We start from the raw sequence: 23,275 nt of genomic DNA, 5'->3' as shown, positions 1-23,275 counted from the left end.
GAAGATCCCACATGCCTCGGAGCAACTAAGCCAGTGCGCCACAACTACTAAGCCTGCACTCTAGAGCCTGCGAGCCACAACTACTGAAGCCCGTGTGCCTAAAGGCCGTGCTCCGCAATGAGAAGCCCGCGCACCGCAATGAAGAGTAGTTCCTGCTCGCTGCAACTAGAGAAAGCCCGTGCGCAGCAACGAAGACCCAACACAGCCAAAAATAATAAATAAAAATAAATTTATTAAAAAAAATTTATTGGGGGGAACATGAAGGGGTAGCATGAATAATTAAAATGTACAAGTAACTCAAAATGTAATCTTATTAGAACATCTTTGTTTTCCAAATATCTTGCCAGAGCCACTGATATAATTTCTTTCTCAAAATTTGACAGTTGGGGTGCCTCATCTGATGGTCTGTTGCAACATTCTATAAAGATTTCCCTTGCCTTTCACTTTGGCTCATTAAACTCTGTAAAAACAAGATGACTTTTTATAAACTTGCCTCTCTCTGGTCATTCTCAAACCTAGAGGGCTAGATTTTAATTTTTATTCCATAGAGAGTAGAAGGTAAAAAGAACCATAATTTTGCATCTGCATGTCAATCTTATATGACAAGAGGAATTGAACTATCATTTTTAAATGTTATGAGACGGAAATAGTTTAAGGGTCAGCTATAAATCGATCAAGAGATACTGGAGGCAGAGAGTTAGGAGAGTACTAAGAAGTAAGAAGAAAATGAAAGAGGGACCAGGAAGGATGTTTCTGCCATTGCTAGCCACATGACCTTGGCCAACTAAACTCGAAAACCTGTTTTTTTGTTAGTAAAGTGGGGGGGGGGGCAAAAATGCCTTCCCTGCTGATAGTTCAGGGAAATTGGGGGAATCCCCTGACATAACAGTACAGCAGAGATGATGTACAGAGGTACTTATATTTCTACTTTTAGCTCCAGGTTTTGACAGTGTTGGTGAGGAGACAGCTTTGAACATATTTAGCATATGTATACTGATGTATGTATCTAGCTCCTAATTCAAATTATTTGGGAAAGCTTTTTAAATGGAGGGAGGAGGTCTGTTTCTCTAATCAATTACTTTGTAGATGCTTTCAATCAAGTGGTGGAAGGGAATAGTCACATCAGTTACTCCAGAAGAGGGCACCATTCCCCAAGAAATAGAATCTGCTCAACTGCTAAAAATGGAACATGTGTCTAAGATTTCAAGTGAGAGAAAGAGCTGTAGAGGCCAGAAAGATAGTCATGAGTTTGTTTTTGATTTATCCCCTCGCCATTCTTGTTTCATGACTCTCATGTCTCTCTTCCACACTCCCTTTAGGCACTAGTCTGTCTTCCCCATTCCTTAAAAGCCTTCTCACGTAGCTGTAGGATGGGTACTCAAAATACAGTTGATCCCAAATTTTTTCACTGCTACGGCTCTTTCTTCTGTTTTTTCCTCATGGCTCTGACACTTTGAAACATTCTGTCTGCTAAATTGCATTTAATAATAATTGATTCATGATCATTCTTCTAATATATGAATAAGATACAAATGAAGCTTAACAATGTCACACCAGCATGTAATAGTGTTGCATTACTGAGCAGGTGTAATTTCAGTCATTGGCAAAGAAACTGATGTTTTAGTAGCAAGGAGTTAAGCAAAGGGAATGTACAATTTCTATTAGGATTTTTGAAATATTGAAAATAGTTTGCAGAAGCCAGCTATTCTGAGGATTCCTAGGGGTCTGAGATCCCAGACGAAAGAGGATGAACATGATCTCACATTATATGAGTAGCCACAATAAGCCCATGCTTTGCATACTTTATCCTATTTATAGCATGAGGTATTAACTGAAAACTTGTTAGCCAAAAGCATAATACCTCCCCCAGGCATATCTGGATTTTGATTAATGATACTTTTCTATAATCTTAACCTAAAGGACTCTCTAAATGGAGGAATTCCAGACAACCTGGCAAAAACACGGTACCTGTATAGTAGGCCATGTATTAGACAAGTTTTGTGAATCAATATATAAAAATATACACACATATGTTTGTAACAATATTAGGTGCCTCCTCCATTGGGCACTTTCAATAGATTATCCTCAAATCTTACAACAATCCTATAAAGTAGATATCCTTTACAGATGAAAAAAATGAATTAGATAAGCTTGGTAACTTTCTCCATCACACAGCTACCAAGGATTGGAATTGGGATTTAAACTTATCTGACTCCGAAGCTCAGGTCACCATGCTGTTTCAAGAGAACAGTTTTCTCTTAGCAAACAGACTGCAATGGGAAAGAGAATAAGTAAAATTTCCACACACAAAAATTAATAGTGGGAAAAAATTCAAGTCACCCATTGTAGAGAATAATCTCCCAAAACAACAATAACACGCACACTCATCTTTAATACCTGTGGTCATATGTTGTGTTTTGTAGAAGGGAGGTTTATTGGTTTCATAATAGGCTTCATTTAATACATTTAGAGAGTGTCATAATGCACCTGGTGGCAAAATTAGATGGATTTCATTGGTCCCTAGAGGTGGATAGAGTCACAAAAGACTTTGGATTCCTTACTCTATTAAGAAAATTGTCCAGGTCCAAGATCAAAGATAGAAGAGTTGCTGGTACTCCTTTTTCCAAGGATTGGTAGGGATAGGCGCAGAAATGAAGAAATGGAAGCAACTTGGGAATCTTGAGTGAGTTCAGTATTTCACAGGATCCTCAATGAATCTTTTTTTTCCTTTTTTTTTAATTGGATATATTTGACATATAACCTTCACTGAGTTTTATAAGCACAGAACCTTACAGTTGGAAGGAATCTTCAAAATCATCTAGTTCAGTCATCCTTTTAAGAAAAGTACTGGAAATACCTCTGCAACATACCCGTCAAGGGATCACCAAGCCTCTGCTTGAATGTCCTAAATAGCGGGAAGTTCATTTGTTTACAAAGCCGCCTATTTCATCTTCAGATAGTTTTGTCTAATGGGAAGTTCTTCATATTGAGCTGAAATTTCTTTCTCCTAACTTCCATTCACTGATGCTGATTCCAAGCTGTAAGGCCCCCTAAACCAATGCCTCCCCCACAAGGCTGTTCTATCCAGATTACTCTTCTTGGTACTTTGCCCCCTGCAACCACAGATAATCTTGGAATGCCACGGTAGGTTGGTCAGAGCCACTGAAAACCAACAGTCAGAAGTGAGTGGTGCAACCACAATGAAACAGAGCAGCGCATCTGATCTCCCCTCCTCTGCACTCCCACAGGGCCTGGAGTCAGCTCTCCACACTGCTGAGCTTCATTCTGGCCTTCACTGTTATCTGGATGGTGAGAGCTGGAAAGAGGCACTCTCTATTCAATCATCCTTGAGCTCTAAGGCTTTGATAATCCTTAGAAACCTCTTAGTAGAAACATCCCCTCAACCAGAAATCAGCATTAGCATCTATCCAACATGCTGAAACCACTCTTGACTGCTCCATGTTCCCCAAACCCAAGAGAACTGACCATTCCACTACTTGGTCTGAAAAGTCCTGCCAGAAAAAATTCTGGCAAGGCTACGGAGGTCTTATCATGAACAGAAGTGGATCAAATGTAGAAAAATTGTCTATCAGCCATCTTCCATCTTTCCTCTAAATCTCTAATTCAGAACCTCCCTTTCACTCACAGCCATCCTGCAACCATTCTGCTTCCCTTCTATCTCCACCATCTGAGAACATCCTGACTTCTCAAAGCCATTTTATAGAGAGAGCCTCAAACGTGGGGAGGAACCAAACAGTTGAGCCATATGTCTACTGCCATGGGTATTTTGGACATTGTCAGTCAATCATAGTGTGGAGCCATTTGTTCATGTTCCAGCTGGTCACAAACGATATCCTTGGCAGCAATGACTGGATAGAAGGAATGCTTGTTGCAAAGTACCCAACACATCTATATAAATTCTTTCTGATGATAGAAGACTTAAGTTGCAAACAACGTATCTATGCAACCCTAAAACACTATTTTCTGGGGTTCTGTGTTGAAATCTGGTGAGATCCACTTACCATAAGAACTTGGTATTGATGTGGGTACAAAAATTCACTACTGGGTAGTAAATTAGTTTCCTACGTATTTGAGAAACTAATGAATGTCCGTCCGATGATTCAAGTTAAATTACATTTAATTGGAAGAAGACCAATGATTCCATGTTTTTTATTGTAAACAATCTATATATTCCCAATAAATTTATAGTAAAATAAGCTTTAAAAAAGCCAATGTCAAAAAAGGAAAAAAACCAGTAACTACAACAAAATATGTAATGAGGTTAGTAACATATATGCTTGGCCTTAGAGAATTCTTACAAACTCAGTTGATTAAAACATTCTATATTAATGCTGTACATTTTTACAAAAAAAAAAAGTTTCCAAAAGAAAAATAAGAATTAAACATTTTGGGACTTCCCTGGAGGTCCAGTGGTTAAGACTTCACCTTACAATGCAGGGGGCACGGGTTAGATCCCTGTTCAGTGAGCTAAGATCCCACATGCCTCAAAGCCAAAAAACCAAAAACATGCAACAGAAGCAATGTTGTAACAAATTCAATAAAACACTTTAAAAATGGTCCACATCGAAAAAAAAATCTTAAAAAAAAGAAAGAATTAAACATTTATGACTGGAGTTAGCTGTAGTAAGGAATTGGACGTGAGAGTTTGACTGCTTTTTGTGCCTTCAAAATTCTGCAGAAAATTCTGTCTTCTTTTTAGTCCATCCAAAATGACTGAATTATTAGATGCCAGACTCTGTGTCCTAAAGATATTAAAAATAACAAAATTATTGCCTTCAAAAAGGGCCTGGATTTCTAACCAAGGCATAATACCTTCATTTGTTACTTTGAAGCGTACATTTACTAACAGGAACTAACTTATCAAATAAGTTAACCTTTAAAAATCTAAAGTGCTCTTTACATTTTAAAGGATTCCCAATAGCAACTCAATTATTTGACAGCTGCTTTCTAAGAAGTTCATATTCTCTGAACATCTGTTCTCAGATCCAATATCAAGTATATTCTAGGCAGAAACAATAAGCTCCATGAAAAACTCTTCTATACAACTAAAATGACCAATATCTTCTTGTATAATTTGTTTCTTTTTTGAGTAAACATAGGGAAAGGAAAAGCCAACTATAATATTTTTCATATTGACAGTGTTCCTTTCCTAGGAGCTGTAAGCGATGTTAGTCCCTTATCCAACACATCTGCCTTGCTTCAGCCAACTCACATTACTGGTTGGGCATTTTGTTTTTGACATTCCCCTTCTCCCACCTTGCCTCCTCTCCCTCACCTGTCCATTACATCAAGAGATGTCTCAAAAATGTGTCCTCCATAAATCTTTCCCACACAGCCCATCACTCTTCATAACTGCCAAAGAGATGTGAAATTAAGAGTTTATGCTTTGTTGTTGAGTTCAATTTGTTTATTGTTTGTTGGTCTCCTCAACTAAACTAAGCTAAATTGTAAGCTTCCTATAGGTAGCAACAACATCTTGTTCATCTGTCTCCCTAATCCTAATCCAATTATGGCACATAGTTGATGTCCAAATGTTATCTCCCCTCCCTTCTCCTATAAATGTCTTTAATGATTATAGTTATAATCTTTCAAGAAAACCATATTATAAGCGATTTTTAAAAATTAAATTTCTCAAGATTTCTCAAATTTAAATTCTCAATTCATGTCAATTTCTCTTATATGTTTTGGGTTTGTTTTTGGTTTTGGTTTTGTTTTTGCCAGAGAGGAAAAAAAGGGAGCCCATGGCTTATTGGTTTACACTGTTGTTTACCTCAAAGACAACATGTTTTGATACTTCAATGACTTAATATGAATTAAACTACTGTTTCAGGCAAAAAAATCTTGTTCCCCAATAAAGTAGATGTGTTTAAAAAATGCAGACTTCCAGGAATTTAGCCTAAGTTATAAATAATTAGGAATGTCTACAAACATTTATGTAATAACAATTCACTGCAGATTGATTTATTATAGCAAAAAAACTGGGAATAATCTAAATGTCAAAGGAAGGAAAATAATGGTTATGTAAGTAACAGGGTCCACATAATGGAATACTAAGTAGCCATTTTAAAAAATGAGGGACTTCCCTGGCGGTCCAGTGGTTAAGACTCCACGCTTCCACTGCAGGGGGCACGGGTTCGATCCCTGGTCAGGGAACTAAGATCCCACGTGCATGCTGCATGGCACAGCAGAAAAAAAAAAAAAAAAAAAAAAGCTGGAGGGAATTCCCTGGTGGTCCAGTGGTTAGGACTCTTGAGCTTTCACTGCTGAGGACCCAGGTTCAATTCCTGGTCGGGGAACAAAGATCCTGCAAGCTGCACAGCACAGTGCCCCCCCCAAAAAAGCAGGATATATATGTACTGATTGCAGGATATCCATGATAAGTTAGGTGAAAAAGAAAGCCACAGCTCTGTATGCTCTGTTGTCAGAAAATAATTATATTTATAAATGCAAGGGAAAAAGCCTGAAAGAATATATGCCAAACTGTTAACAATATTTAGGTCACCTCTACGGAATAGGAATGGAAAAGGCTAGGGAATGGAGACTACCAGTTTTACTTTTTACATTTCTATATTACTGTTTAAAAAAGAGGTACACAATAATTTTATATAATAAAAAAACTAATGAAGATATATGCCAAATTTTAAGATGACTTTTTAGAAAACTATTTAATAACATGGGGGAATGTTCATTATATTCTATTGAAAAAAGCAACATGCAAAATAGTAACTACAGTATGAGTTCAACAGACAAAATATATAGATTCAATATGTTCAGACCAAAGTATTATAAATACACCAAATATAAAAGGATTTTTAAAAATATCTAGATCTAGGGTGATTAGATGTTTTTAAAAAACTACTTTTCAGTACTTCTTAAATGTTCTATTACGACCAAGTTACTTTTATATTCTGAACAATGTTATTTAAACAAACTGGCATGGAAAATATTAGTGGAAAGTAGCCACATCTCTATCTCAACCTGTGTAGAACCAGGAATATAAGTGAAAACTTTCCAACCTTCAGTTCAGGAAGTGCTTGGTTTATGGTAGTCCCTTCCTATTTTTAGAAATAATTCAAGATTTAGTAGTAGTGGAACAGTCAAATCTTGGTTCACATTAAAAATGAACTCTATCCTATTATATAAGAGATTTCATTGTAACTTCATACAATTTATTCAGTAAAGGCTGGTAGACTTGTATCATTATAAAAAATTTATTCAGCAGTCTCCCACAAGGTAACTCAATATGCCCTTGATTTTAATAATTCCTGTGGGATAGTGGCCAATCACTTTTATGTGCACTTACCGTGGAGAATCTATTCCACTATCTCCTGCCATGCTCTGATTTTCTGTTCCTTCCAAGTGACTATGTTCAGGTTGGACGTCCTGAGCCAACGCTGGCATATGCAAAGTGTTGAACAGTTCTAACTTGTGTGTGAACTGTTTTCTCATTTCCTGATTCTGAGCACTCTGACTCCAGGTGGCTGGTTTCTTTCCTGTGTCACCAACAGGGTCTTGTAGGGTTTCAGCCTCCGAAGCAGCTTTCCTTGTGCTGTAGTAATCAAATATACTTCCATCAGCAGGTGCTGAGGCCTGTACACATTTAGCTACACTGGGCTCCTTTTCATAGTCAAAACCAGACTGGATCCCTAAATTGAGGACACAGTTTTCAGCAGAGAGATTAGGTTCTTGGCCTTCACCGGGGTTAGTAAGCAACCCAGTGGGCTTGTAATGTTCATTTCCTTTAAGCACCAGAGGCTCAAACCTCTGTATGTTGCTATTGTACTCAGTCAGAGACCTCTCGGTCACCTTTTGTTTTCCTAAATGATTCCACTTGTTTCCCCCTGGAAAGGAAAACTGAATGTGGCCAGGCAGCATTTGAATTAAGTCGTCATTCTCAGAAAAGTCATCCTCATCTAGATACAATGAACTGCAGGCCCCATCCTCATCATCGGCTTCATTCTGATACAAGGCCTGGTCATCATCAGAAAGTCCTTCATTTTCTAGACTCACAGTCTCTGCTTCCTGGATAAATGCCTTTCTCATCAGAGTTTCCTCTGAGTCTCTGTCTTGTCTCTCAGGTTGTCTCAAATGGTTTGCACCAACTGGGTAATCCAAAAGACCAAGATTTTGGAACTGGTGTATTGTTTCATCAACTAATCTACAAGCAGAGGACGCCTGGTCTAAAGAAGAGGAACCTCGTGATGGCAGGACATGCTGTGTTTCTTTTGTCTCTTCTAATGTGTCAAAATGAGAGTAACTTTTCCTCGAGACTTCAGGGATTGCCTCATTTTCTCCACCATACACATCACATCTCAACGTGCTTTCCCTGAAGGAACAGCATTTACTATCATTTTGCAAAACACCACATTGAGAGTAACTGAAGAGGTAATCTCTAAAGTCATCACCGATAGGTTTGACAGTAGAGTGATTCACATAAATGGATTCTGCTCTCAGTTTATCATTACATTGTTCACTGTATGACTGTTTGGCTTCACTCTCAAAGATTCTTGAGGAATCCAAAGACCCTGACCTTTGGAAAGGCTTTCCCTTTGGTCCAATCTGACTGGTTTTCAGATCACTGGTCTTCTGGACGTTGTGCTCTTTGGTTATTGGGCTCCTTCGGTGAGAGAAACCCTGGAAAGGATTACTGATTTGCTTTTTGTAAATCAAATGGGAACCTAGCACTGAAGGATTCTCACCAAGTGGTTTCTGAAGTTCTACTTCATTTGGGCTTTTAATTCCGGGGGTGGGCTGTGTAGCAGGGAGCTTGGGGTGTTTCTCCAGCCTAATGCTTCCTGGCTGAGGCCCACTTCCCTGACTCCTGGCTTTGTCTCTATCTCTATGTGAATGGTCCCGCCTTCGAGGCTTTACAAACCGGCCCTGACTTTTCTTAACTCCCACTTTTGAAGGATACTTATGCCTGAGTGTCAGCATATAAGTGGAAGTGCCCTGGCTATTACATTTTTTCTGTTCTTCGTATTTTTGCATTATGACAGTATGTTTGATTAAGTTGTCAACAGTCAAAATGGGATTAATTCGTTTGATTATCTCATGTTCAATGTCTCGAGGGATATTGTCCAAGTTATCTTCATCTCGGACGGGCCATTCTTCTGGTGGGAACTGAGCAGAGAAACTGCTGTGCTCTGTTCTGGACTTCTCCTTTCTGGATATACTGCGCCAGAAGAGGCTAAAGCCAAATTTCTTGGCTTTTTCTCTGTCTTTTGTGAATGGTAAAGGTTTGGCGCTGTCACAGACGTGATTCTCCTCACACACTGAAACTGTTCGATTCTGTACCAAAGGTTTGGATTCCCCAAGACCTTTCTGGCATTTTCTAGTCACTTCTGCAGTAGCTGGTGGTTTCTGTATATCCTGAGTGCACACATCATGGAAACACTGGCAAGAATGACAATGGGATATGGGGGTCGCATTTTCTTTGGTTAAGTCTGCACAGCTTTCCACGTTCACCAGGTAGGTAATGGAAGTTGGCATCCAGGGACTTTCATCTGATAGGATTCTCTTATTTTCTTGGGGGGTTGTATTTGTAATGAAGTAAGTCTGAGGAGTAACTATGAAGTATCCTTCTCCAGTGTGATAAATCTTCCTTTCTTTAATGAGAGTTCCCAGAGTGGTATAGAGAATATCTTGAGATGGAATTGCAATGCCTAAAACAAATAAGCACTTTACACTGGTACGTTCTGAATAAGAAACATTTTAATGAGTGAAATCAGTAACTCAGAAATGACCACACATTTGCTTGATGAACCCAGAGCTAATTGTAACACAATTAATATATATAATTAAAATGTCAAAGAAGCATTAACAATAATCATAATTCAATTGAATAATAGGAATATAATTTCGTCTACACAAAGACATATGGCTAGGTTACCGGTTAAGCAGAGAAAATAATCTGTTCACTCAAACACAAACACCAAGTTATACAACCTCATTATAAATTTAAATTTTGACCAAGGAAAGCCTTCTTGAGAGCAAACATGGAAGTTTTCAAAAACCACAGTCTCATGGCTTAAACCTTAGTAAGAATCTAAAGAGAAAATGAAAAACAGTCTGTGCTTGGGTGAGGGCAAACTACCTAACATCTGGATTATGGTGGTTTTTCAAACTGAGAAGGTAACAATTTTAAAAGAAATTCCCTTTCGGAATAGCAGGGTTCAAAATTATATTCATATTATGAAAACAATGTTAAAAATGTGTAACACTGAAAGAAAATACATCAATATGTTAATACTGGTTTCCTTTGAGTAGTGGTACTATAAGTGATTACTTTTCTATATTTTCTGGATTTTTCTACAATAAGCATATCTTATAATGGGAAAAATAAAAAATACTCTTCTACATTCATGCACTGGGATATCATGCAGCTATGAAAAGAATGAGATAGATCGATATATGCTTATACGGAAAGATCTCAAAAACATGTCTTTAAGCTAAAAAAAGGAAAGGTGCAGAGAGAATGTATGGAATGGTCCAACTTATTTTAAAAGGATACATATATTCAAATACAACTTATGAAAGTGTCCATGAGAAACTATAAACGAGAGAAGATGTCACCTCTGGGAAGTGGCAATTTAAGAATAGGAGGCAGGGACTTCCCTGGTGGTCCAGTGGTTAAGACTCGCACACTTCCACTGCAGGGGGGCTTCCACTGCAGGGGGCACGGGTTTAATCCCTGGTTGGGGAGCTAAGATGGCGGGGGAGAAACTGAATCTTCATTTTTTCCTTTGCACTCCTTTCTACAGAGTCTGACTTAATTATTACCATAAACATTATTTTTGAAAAAGTTCATCTGGAAAATAAAAGAAATACTCATAAACTTGCTGATGCAGACCTTTTTCCACCGGGGCTCTAATACAAGGTTCTATAATAGAAAAAAAATTAGATATTGCCCAGTTTATGTGTTTAAGACGACTTATAAATAGAAACCAAACACATACAATGAACTAATAGAGAAAAAACTTGTTACTCTACCTGGGTAATGTTTCACCAAATGTTCCAATAGTGATTCCTGTGTTACTACAATCTGAGTGGCATTCATATCAGATACAGCACAGCAAAGAACTTCAGCCAAAGGTATAAACTGAGATTGAGCTATTGGATTCATTTGCACTGGAAAGACATCACCTAAATTGGAGATTTGGGGAAAAAAAAAAAAGGGTGATAAATTTGATACAGTATAAAATATTTGGAATTAGTGAATCAAAAAGTTATAAAGACTGAATATCAGGTGGAACTGCTTTTCTTTCACCAGTCTTTACTCAATCTGCTAACATTACATGCACAATGATAGAAACTACAGAAGAAAAAGGCTTAGTTTATGATCTCTACTTTTAAGAAGTCTAATATTTGTCACTACTTTATAAGCAAGAGATAGTAAGTTTCTATATGAAAGGCTCAAAGTGCTATTGGACTTCAAGTCAGACAATGCTTATATGGCAATTCCCATCTTTCAAAGCATTTTTTCATATTCGCTACCTGAGATAGGCACAGATAGGATTATTATTTCTTTATTTAAAATATATATAGCCATAGAAAGTTCAAGTAATTGTCCCAATCCTAAAAGAAAGTAAAGTGACAGAAATAGGTCTTCTGACTCCTAATCCAGTATTTCTGTCATTCCACACTTTCCTTATTGAAATGGTTAGGAAGATTTGAAGAAGGAAAAGGCAGAAGTGATTTCCAGTTTTCAAGAATACATGGAACAAAATCATGGAAGGAGGGAATCACAAGATATATAAGAGCATGGAGAGAGTTATCCTGGTTGGGTAGAGTTTAAGGGTTATATCAGACCAAAATAGGAGACTGGAAATGGAAGCTAGACTGTATTATCTTTCCTCTTTGCCAACATATAAAATTGTTCTTAACCTGCCATTAATCAGGTTGAGTTTTAGATTCTGCTGGGTATCCAAGGGAACCCCTCAATTAATTGGAAATGAAGGACTAGGAGTCAGGAAAGTGATTTGGGAATCAACCAATAAAGATGAGAGCTGAAGATAAGGAGTGAAATTAGGTAATTCCCTGGTAGTCCAGTGGTTAGGACTCCATGCTCTCACTGCCGAGGGCCCAGGTTCAATCCCTGGTCGGAGAACTAAGATCACAAGCTGCACAGCACAGCCAAAAAATAAAAAAAGATAAGCAGTGAAATTAATTCTTTTATTAGGAGAGTAAAGAAGAGAGCCAAGGAACACTTAACTGAGAGACTACCTACGTTTAAGATGTAGTAGAAATAAGAACCCACAAAAGAGAGATGGCACGGTGATGAGGGTAGGAGGGAGAGAAGCAAGATTATGAGGAAAAAAGACTTCAAAATGAATAGCAGGGATTTCCCTGGTGGTCCAGTGGTTAAGACTCTGTGGTCCCAATGCAGGGGGCCCGGGTTCAATCACTGGTCAGGGAACTAGATCCCACATGCATGCCGCAACTAAGAGTTTGCATGCTACAACTAAAGACCCTACACGCTGCAACGAAGGTCCCACGTGCCACAACTAGGAGTCAGCGCAGCCAAATAAATAATAAAAAATATTTTTAAAAATGAGGAGCAAATTAACAGTGTCAAATGCTTGAAAGAGATCAAAAAGGTTGAGGGGAGAAGAGGCAATTGGATTACTTGACTGGAACAAGGTGACCATTGGTGACTTTCAAGAGAACTGTTTTCATGGGAAGGAACAGGAATTAAATATCAGATTGGGGAATTCCCTGGCGGTCCAGTGGTTAGGACTCTGTGCTTTCACTGCCGAGGGTGCGGGTTCAATCCCTGGTCGGGGAACTAAGATCCCACAAGCCACGTGGAGTGCAGTCAAAAAAAAAAAAAAAAGTCAGATTGAAGGGAAGGGAGTTGGTGAGAAAAAAGTGAAGTTAATGGGTCTTCCTTCTAGAGCAGGGTTTGCCCTCTTTGGTACTTGTGACGTTTGGGGCCAGATATAGGGTGACCAACCATCCCAGTATGCCCAGGAATGAGGGGTTTCCTGGGACACAGGATTTTCAGTGCTATAACCAGAAAGTTGAAGGCAACCCGGGATGGTTGGTCCCCATAGCCAGAGAATTATTTGTCGTGAGGGCTGTCTTGTGCACTGCACGATGTTCAGTAGCATCCTTGGCCTCCAGATGCCAGGAACATCTCCCACCGTTGCAGCAACCAAAAATGTCTCCAGATATTGCCAAATGTCCCTGAAAGGAAGGGGTTGGGGGTCAAAATTGCCCCAATTGTAAACCATGGTTCTAGACCATTTGTTGGAAAAATCTGATTGTGAAAGAGGAGAAACAGAACACAAACTAGAAAAAAGTAGGATCAAGTGAATGTGAATGTGTATGCTGTGATTTTCTTAAAAGAACATGTTTGCAAATTTGGATACAAAAAGGAAGGGTTTAGTGGAGATGATGGAAATGATTCTGTGAGAAGGAAGACCAGTAAGACAGCAAGATCCTAAAGGAAGGGAAAAGGAAAGTGTATAAAAGGAACAGGTAGGGACTTCCCTGGTGGCACAGTGGTTAAGAATCCACCTGCCAATGCAGGGGGACATGGGTTCGAGCCCTGGACCAGGAAGATCCCACGTGCCGCGGAGCAACTAAGCCCGCGTGCCACAACTACTGAGCCCGCGTGCCTAGAGCCCGTGCTCCGCAACAAGAGAAGCCACCGCAATGAGGAGCCCGTGCACTGCAACGAAGAGTAGCCCCTGCTCCGCTCGCTGCAACTAGAGAAAGCCCGAGTGCAGCAACGAAGACCCAACTCAGCCAAAAGTTAATTAATTAATTAATTAAAAAATAAATAAAAGGCACTGGTAAAAGAACTATCGTTAGAAATGAGAAGGATATAACTTCATCTGAAACTTGAGAAAATAGAGGGTGGCAGAAGACCAGAAATATATTGAGGCATAGAAGGAAAAAAATATTAGCACAGCAAAGTCATCTGATCTCTGTAAAGTTAGACAGGGAGAAAGAAAATAGCAATGGGAGGAGAAAAAATGGGAATGAGGAGGTGAAGAGTAGAAAGGGAGTTTGAGGGGTCATTCTCAGAGAACCCTAGGAAATTTTAAAATGAGCACAAAGATTACGAAGGAGCCCTGAGTCTCAAGGTCACTTAAGTGTGGTTTCTGGCAGATGAAGCAATCTGGAATTGAAAAGATGGGCGTCAGGGAGGCCAGCAGGGCTAAAACTTTAATGTGCATGTGAGAATCACCGGGCGATTGTGGTAGTGTGCAGATTCTGACTCAGAAGATCTGAAAATGAGCCTATGATTCTGCATTTCTAACAACCTCCCAGGTGATGTTCATGCTGCAGGTCTGAGGACCGCTCTTTGGAGACGTTAGGGTGTTAATGACAGCAGTGTTAAAGTAGCTAACCACTGAACAAATAAATATGGTCCTGGGGCTGCATGGTTAGTCAACTGTAGCCAGAGGCAAGCCAAAGAATTTAGAAAACTTGGCTATACCCTGCATCTGACTCTCCTGTGACAGTGAGGAAACCAATACATTGCACTGGCTGTTAAGGAGGAAGGAAGGTGATGAGGACTGGCCAGGGGTAAAGGGTTGTAGCCAAAGCTGGTAAGTGGCTCACAGTACTTCTTGTATCTGCATGAAGGATAAAGGACTGCCATCAGGAAACTGATCAGCAGTTTGCTGTCAAAGATCATGTTGGTCTGTGCCCTTGTTTACTTAAGCTTCTCTATTTGGCAGGCTGGGGCATTTTTGACCTTGGACGGTCACAACACAGGGCAGAACTGCTGTCTGCTTTGTCAGCCAAGGGAAGGATCTCCTCTTGGCCTGCTTGCTGCTGTCCCATTGGGTGATGCTAAGATACCTACAGCATTCTGAGAAACTAGCATGAATGACTAATCAATTAGCATTTCAAAGGGCGGTGATAAGGGGTGATGCTATGAAACTTAATGTCCAAGGGGAACGTTAACTGACCTAAAACTCAAAATCCTCCTGGAAACTCCACCTCTGAGCTACGGGTAATAAGCCTTTCTCCCTATCTTCATTCCCTCTTTGCTTTTCTTTTTACCCTCCGCATCTGAGATTTACTTTCTTCTCTTTCATCTCCCTCCTCAACCTGACAAAATATAGAATTAAAGTACAATTTCACGTATTTTTATGCTTCTTAAACATAACTCTATGTGTTTAATTTATAACAAACTTATATAACTCTCTTCCCCATCTTCCAAGACAGTCTAAGTGACTTTATTCTTGTATGTGATCTTAAATTGATTACCTGCCCCACTTCATATGGACTTAGAAGTCCTTAATTCAAAAAGGAGGGAAAAGTTCTTCTCTCCTAGAAAGATAAGGGCTAGAGTATTGGAGAAGTAGAGAGCAAAACCTAAAAAGGATTTGCTCAACCACACAATACACACTCAAGCCTCACCGCATACCTGGCCTAATAAACCCAGTCACTTTGAACTTTGAACTTTGAGATTGGCGTGCAGTCCGGGGTTCGGGGAGGGGAGGTGGCCGGGGGTGTGTGTGGAACAGAGACATTAACATAAAGAGATGAGTGGCTAGAAAGTCAGTACATGTCTGATGTCCCTGCTGTGCCCCCTGCCAGTGGCTGCCCATTTCTGTGCAAATGAAACAAGGAAGCTGTACTAGGGTCCAGTAAGGGGTCTAGACCCACTCTGCCTTTGGGTCAGACCTAAAACAGCCCATTTTCTAGTTCAATCCTTAAGCTTAGTAGCAGGCTCAGTAGCTGTGGCGCACGGGCTTAGTTGCTCCGCGGCACGTGGGATCTTCTTGGACCAGGGCTCAAACCCGTGTCCCCTGCATTGGCAGGCGGATTCTTAACCACTGCGCCACCAGGGAAGTCCCTGCCTTTTTCTTTTTAAAACTAATACAATCATATGTCAACTGCCTTTTAGAGAGCATGTTAAATCGCATGTAACCTCTGCTATGGAGCTCCCTCTAGACAAAGGCTAGAGAAAGTTTCTCAGTACGTTTCCTTCACAGCTGTTGCTAAGATACGTCTTCAGGTGCATAAATCATCAAGAGTTTTTTGTGCAGGAAAGCAGAGTGAACCCTGACACAGGAACATTTGTGACAGATGCAGGAATCATTTTCCAGCTGCAGCCACAGTTTGCTTCACTTACTCTTGCACTTGGGTTTCTGGAATGCAATGACTCTTACAGAGTTTTCCATCAAAAAGTAACTTCCTGTGTAGAAGACCCCTCTTATAGATGTAATTAGATTTCACAATAAGAGAAGGCCAGCCCTTTGGCTTTACCCTCAGCTACCTCAGAGTAACTGAAGGCACCCTTAAGTCCAGGCCTGCTGTGGACCTCTGACCCCTGAGCTGGAGCAGGGATCAGAAGGCTAGGAGAGCCTGTGGGCCAGAGTAAACAGTTCACAACAATGTTCTCTCTGTTTACACAGCCTTGTACTCTTGGGTGCTGCGGAAGTGGGAGAAGTGTTTAGTCGAAAGGCTGGTTTCACAAAAAATAACCAACAAAGTAGAACCATACAGATTAGCACCTGCTACATTTAATGCTACCTTTTCTGCAAAGGACATTTTTATTGCCACCTTGTTGTATTCCCAAAGGATTTAGTTGGTATATAAAAAAAAAATTTCCGAGTTATAATAATGAGGCAAATTATGAGTTTTAAAACAATTATTCTTTAAAAGTCCACTTTTTTAGGGAAGAAAAAAATGCAAGGCAAATTAAATGTATGTAGCATGTAGATAAAATGAAAATATGGAGCTCTCAACTATCAGAAGCAGATGACAGGGCTTCCCTGGTGGCGCAGTGGTTGAGAATCCGCCTGCCAATGCAGGAGACACGGGTTCGAGCCCTGGTCTGGGAAGATCCCATACGCCGCGGAGCAACTGGGCCCGTGAGCCACAACTACTGAGCCTGCGCGTCTGGAGCCTGTGCTCCGCAACAAGAGAGGCCGCGACAGTGAGAGGCCCGCGCACCGCAATGAAGAGTGGCCCCTGCTCGCCGCAACTTGAGAAAGTCCTCGCACAGAAACGAAGACCCAACACAGCCGTAAATAAATAAATAAATAAATAAATAAAAGCAGATGACATCCAGTAAAGTCTGGAGCAGGCTCCTTATGGCTTGGGATCCTAAAACTGTGACTAGAATCAGCTTCCTGTGTGATGGACATAAATTCATATAACCCCAGGCAATCAATTCCTGCTCCCTGGTGCCTAATGACAGTGGTCTAGAAAGCCCCTGGCCATTAGGAGCAGAACCCTGGGAGTGTGGCTTGTTCCTGGAGTTGGTGACAATAGCTCAGCAATAAAATCCACTGCAATCAAAAACCTCATCAAAATTCTGACAAGGAGGTGGTTTCTTAATGTCAGGACACAAAGGCCTCCACCATAGGCCTCAGGTTGAAGGCCTCTAGAATACCCTCTCCTGGCTGTTTTCTAACAGCAAAGTGGCTGAAAGAGCTATTTCCTGGACAATTCACGAGGCATGAATACTCATGCCCCAGTGTAAAAATAGCAAGAGGTACATTCATGACAAATATGGACACAGCAAGATTGCCTTTCACCAGACCCAGATAAGGCAGCTGGAGTAGAACAAGCAAACCCTCCCCAGGAGCTACAGTACTGGAGAAGTCTTCAACCAGGGACACAGGACTCCTAAATCTGCCAGTTACAGATAATCAGTTGGAAGTTTTAATAAACTTAAAACAAGCCTAAACTTTGCACTTTCCAAGTGAAAAAGGCAGAACCAAAATCAAGATACAAGCTGCTGGTCCCAAACCTGCATTTGCTTTGTTCACTGAAAAAAATCTCTGAAGTAAAAGCATCTGTATCAAAATCGAATGTATTTATTTTGATATCTGAATGCTCTAGTTAAATTTTAGGGACAAAATTAGTTTTTCATAAACACTTTATCTTTAGGGGAAAAAAATTAACTACCGTGCAGTATTTACACTTATGCTTTTAATTAAGGCACCTAAACAAATTCCAAGAGGGCCTCCTCATGGAATCTAAACTCTGACATTTTAATTTGGGGTGCTTGAATTTGATTTTAAGGTCCATAAGAAACTGTGCTACCAAATATGCAAAAGAGAGGAAATATTTCTTTGGAAATTTGGACAGGATTCACATCAGAACTTTCCTGTGTCACACTAAAACATGAATCTGCCATAAAATTAAATTCTAGGCAAAACTAATCCTAACATTATTTCATATTTAAAACACAAAATAAACATGTTTAGTCCCTACACAAGTGTGTTTATGGACTCTTCTAGGCAGTCTGCCAGAAATTCATGCATTATTGACCTTCAAATGGTTTAACTGAGCCGTTCAAACTCAGCTAATTACCCAGACACATGAAATCTGAGAGCATCTTTTTGGGCGCCTGTATTGAATCACACTGTGGGAAAAGCATCTTCTACGCGCTTTAGAGATGACAATAGAGCATGAATAAAACAGCCTGCAGATACAGTCAAGTTTAATAGAAAAGGATGTTTTGTCCTAAGTAATCCAAGAAGCTTCCCTGATTTTAAACTGCACTTTTATCCAGTACAGAATTTCCAAATTTCTTTAACATTAAAATTAATCCTGAGCTTTTAAAAAATGAAAAGTACTCTGTAACAATGTGTCTCATCCGAGATTAGATGCTGTGCAAAAATTTCCATGACTTTAAATAATTAGATCTATTGTGTTAAAACCTTAAATAGGTTCAGAAAATCAAACAAAATGGGAACAAAAAGAAGAAAGGTTTCAGGCCAGCAAAGCCAAGCCCCTCTCCATGTCTCCCTTTTATTTTAGTAAAATAAAAGAATGCAAACACTTTCCTCCACATTTAGAAACAAAAGAGTACCAAGACTCAGAAGCTGGCTGTAGATCTAAGGGTAGTCGGGTTATCTACCATGGAAGCTGAAATTCCTTCTCCAGCATGGTGATGTTTATTTTGGAGCCCCAGACAAATGGCTCCCCTTCTGGGAAATGCCCTCTGTTGAAAAGCTACAGGCTTCCCAGAGAAGGCTGGGCTGTTCACCAGCAGGAGCCCTTAGTGCTATCTTTAATAACAGCACTTCAACCTGTCAGGATTAGTAAATGAGAGGCCCCTTTATTTCAAGTGATATATCCACTAATATTGGCCAGCAGTTGAGTTGCAAAGGTCTTGGGCCATTTATGAAGGAGACCTCAGAATCTGGTTGTCACAGCGCATAGATATGCTTGAAAAGACACGTAGTTGGCCCTATCAGAGAGCCCTTTGAGCCTCCAGCAGCCTCTTCCCAGAGAGATACAGGGATGCCTGGCTGGGAGGGGAGGATGTGAATGACTCAAATCAACTGATCTTTTTTAAAATGCTAAAAACTAATTCACACACAGCCCCAAAGCCCTCAGCCCAGTGGTGCCCCTTCCTAACCTCTATTCCCTTCACAGCTTCCACTTTGGATATGTTAATGACTTTACTCAGGTGTGTTAGTTTTCTAAGGCTGTCAAAATAAACAAGCGGCTTAAAACAACATAAATTTATTATCTCACAGCCTAGAGGTCAGAAGTCTGATGGGCTCCACTGGTTCCTCTGCTCCGGGACTCAGGGCCTAGGCTCTGATTGGAGGGGAGAATCTGCTTCCATGCTTATTCAGGTTTTTGGCAGAATTCAGTTCCTTGTGGTTGTAGGACTGAGGACTGGGGTCCCTGTTCCTTTGATGGCGCCTCTCTCAGCAACTTAAAGCCACCGGCATTTCTTGTCATGTTGCCCCCTTCATCTTCAAGACAGCATGGAGTCTTTTTTATACTTCATTTCTCTCTGACTTGCCCTTCTGTTGCTTTGCTTCTGCTTCCAGCCAGAGAAAGTTCTCTGCTTTTAAGGGCTCATGTGATTAGATTGGGCCTACCCATATAATCCAGGATAATCTCCCTAAAGTCCATAACCTAATTACATCTGCAAAGTCCCTTTTGCCATATTAGGTAACATATTAGGTTCCAGGGATTCGGATGTGGACATCTTTGGGGGCCCATTCTGCCTACCACAGCAGGCTGGGGACAAGAAAAAGCTGAGGAGAGAAGCACAGGTTGTAAACTTCTGCAGTCCCTGTATCCCCTTAAAAATGGCTGTACAGAAAAAGCATCTTTTCTTTGCCCTCCAGGCAAACATGGGGCTGATTTAAGACGAACCTTCTTCCCAAGATTCTGGAGGCTGCACAGGCAATGACAGCAGCTCTCATCTCTGCTCAGCATCATGGTGATGAATATAAAATACCACTGTACAAAACTGGGGGAAATTTTAGCACCAAGGTTGTTGTTTGAATAACAGATAAATAAAAGTTCCCTGTAAGGAAGAAGCTGTCCTTTATATACACATAGTCTTCACATTACAAATGAGCATTATACTGGAGGTCAAGTGATCTGATCTGGGTTCTAATCCAAGTTCTGCTATGTGGCTCTGAACAAGCCACCTCTCTTCTTCGGGTCTCAGTTTCCTTGTCTATAAATGTGGAGCTGAACTAGATCAACATTTCCTAAAATGCGTTCTGTGGAAAATTCATTCCATGAAATGCTCTGCAAGAAAAGGGCCCCAAAGGCCAAATGTTTGAGAAATGAGGCTTGGAGTCACAGGGGCATTGTTAAAGGCTCTGAGTATTGTAACAGAAAACCTAGCTTATTTAACCCAATGTTTCCCAGTCATATTTGGCAACAATCCCTTTTCTCCGATACCTGTTATTACCCTTCAGCTGTGACTTCTCTCCATTCAGACTGGCCTCTCCCTGAATAGTCTGTACTTTCCCATCTCTACGACCTTGTCCCCACTTCGTCCACCTAAAGCACTCTTCCCCGCACGTCAGTGTTTCAAACTCCTGTCACGAAGACAGGCTCAATGCTGACTGACTCTCCCATGAATTGTTCTCTAATCCCGTCAGTTGGAGATACAGTCTCCTTCCTACATGGACCACTTAAGGAAAATTTAACGAGTGGCTACCACAGCGTAGCATCAGGCACTCATAATACAGATACTGTAATGGCACAGTCCTTCAATCATTCCTTATCCAGCAAATATTTATTGAGCACCTACTCTATGCCAGCTAGTGGGGATACGACAGTGAACATGCCACAGTCCTCCCCCTCAGGGGGGCTCCCGTTCTAGAGGAAGAGCAGTGGTTGGAGGCAATCGTAACCCAGTATGAGGGCTATAATTGGTAGGACTGGGACTCAGTATTCCTGGTCCCACTCAAAAGTTCGTGGATGCCTGGGCACAATCATCATAAGGAAGGTGAACCAGACTTGTCCCTGTGGGGCCTCGGGGTACCTAAGGCCACATGGGATAAGAAAGAGAGTCCTGGAATTGGTCGGGCAGACCTGGGCTCAAACCCTCCACTTCCACTTACTGACTGTGTACCCTCTTCGAGTATTCATTAGTGACTGTTCAACATGAACAACAGCATTTGGTTCAAATGTTATTGTGGGAAAACATCCATAAGTACCTGGAATAAGATTTGACACACATCAGTCCTACCGATATTAGCACTCTTTAACATCTCTTCCCAAATTAGGGATATTAAAGTTGATCGTCCCTCATTCCATGTCATTATTAGTACTTGGAGAGCTTCTTGTAGGGTGCTAGTTCTGCACATGGATGGATTTCTTAGCCAATCCTGACTCTTCTCTTCCCAACTTCCATAGCCTATTTGATCAGACACCAGTCCTGACCATGACCTTCTCCCCACCTGGGAGAAAACAATTTATGTAGGTAAGGCCTACAGCTAGCCTTGTTTTCTTCCATTCAGTAGTACTTTACTGTGACCCCTTGTGGCAGAAACTGTAGGTTGGCACATTCAACCCACATTCCCAGTCATCTTTTTCTTTGCCTTCCTCTAGTGCGGAGGCAGGAAAGCATACTACTTAATTTCCCAGCCTCACTTAAAACTAGTGGGCATGTGACATCATCATGGTGGTCAACGAGATACAGGCAGCCAGCTACCAGTGCCAGAAGAAGAGGCCTCATGAAGAAAAGGCCCTTCCCTCGTATTTTACCTTTTCATTCTTGACTCTTTCTTCCAGCCTGGATTCTGAAGAGATTGCAGCCACCTTGTGACCATGAGGTGACAAGCATGATGTCAAAAGACCACCCACTAAGGAAGTCAAAGCAGAAAGAAAGAAAGAGCCCTGGTGTCTGACAGCCTTGCTGAGCGACTGTGCTGGCCCCCAGGGGCTGCCTACCTCCAAACTTCTTGTGATGACGCAAATCTACCCCTTATTTGTTCATGCTATTTCTAGAGGGTTTTCTATAATCTGCAACACATGTCTAACCAATATACTTAGTCAAGTATTGAGAGAGACATTCATCTCCTCCTCATATTTTCTGCTGTGTGCAAAATGTTTGTCTTGCCGAGGGCCTGATTAAGCTTCTGGATTTTATACCAGACGGATGCTTTTATTTCAACAGCTTAACTGCTGTGAAGCTAGAATGTCACACTGATGGATATTTACAGAAAAAGGTGTCAGGGCCCCTGCTGCTTTTCCCTTATCACGTCAGGTCAGGGGCATGCCATGAGAAGAAAGAGAAGCAGAAGCTTTAGCTAGTTTTGCTAATTTTTAACTGGGGAAATCTGTACTAAAAAGGTTACAGTGGCACTCTCCTCTAGATGAGAAAGGATATCCTTTTTGCATGTAGAAATCACAGAGAGGAAGATAAGAACTGTCACAGCTGTTACAGCTCGATCTCAAAATGGGTATCTACAGTTATAGCCCTAAGAACGGGATGCCTTTCAATCTCTCCTGAAAGGAAGTCTTGTGAAATAGATCCAGTAAGTCAATATCACCGTTAGGACTTCCCCGGTGGTGCAGTGGTTAAGAATCTGCCTGCCAGTGCAGGGGACATGGGTTCGAGCCCTGGTCCAGGAAGATCCCACATGCAGCGGAGCAACTAAGCCCATGCACCACAACTACTGAGCCTGTGCTTTAGAGCCCGCGAGCCACAACTATTGAGCCCACGCGCCACAACTACTGAAGCCCGTGCGCCTAGAGCCCGTGCTCCACAACAAGAGAAGCCACTGCAATGAGAAGCCCACGCACCGCAACGGAGACCCAATGCAGCCAAAAATAAATAAATAAATTCATTAAAAAAAAAAATCACCGTTAACATCAATGTAAGATTAACTCAAGATTTAAAGAGGCAAATAATGAATAACCCCCACTTATATTTGAGGGGTGAGTAATCCCTGTCATTTGTTGAAGAAAAGTTGTCTTCACTCCTGAAAGTGCCTGGACCCACCCAGGCCCCAAGTCTCTGCATGTGGGTCCGCGTGGTGGTGGATTAAGCCCAGCAGAGGCCTCC

General features: G+C 40.9%; 1 protein-coding gene across 4 annotated transcripts in view; it reads right to left on the bottom strand.

The window, feature by feature from the left end:
* Positions 1 to 4,153: 4,153 nt before the first annotated feature.
* STOX1 (storkhead box 1) overlaps positions 4,154 to 23,275 on the bottom strand; it is a 52,158-nt gene continuing 33,036 nt past the window's right edge. For 2 of the 4 annotated variants that reach the window (XM_082408611.1, XM_082408613.1), the window contains exons 2-4: positions 11,011 to 11,163; positions 7,325 to 9,716; positions 4,154 to 4,763 (exon numbers count right to left, since the gene is read on the bottom strand). In XM_082408611.1, coding sequence (XP_082264737.1) covers positions 4,616 to 4,763; positions 7,325 to 9,716; positions 11,011 to 11,163 — 2,693 coding nt within the window. In that variant the 3' untranslated portion in view covers positions 4,154 to 4,615. The remainder of the gene's footprint in view (positions 4,764 to 7,324; positions 9,717 to 11,010; positions 11,164 to 23,275) is intronic. The other 2 variants (XM_082408612.1, XM_082408614.1) reach the window with 2 other exon arrangements.

This window comes from Balaenoptera borealis (genome assembly GCF_965194805.1).
Source record: "Balaenoptera borealis genome assembly, chromosome: 10".
Classification (NCBI taxonomy): Eukaryota; Metazoa; Chordata; class Mammalia; order Artiodactyla; family Balaenopteridae; genus Balaenoptera; species Balaenoptera borealis.
This window is presented reverse-complemented; position numbering and strand designations above follow the sequence as displayed.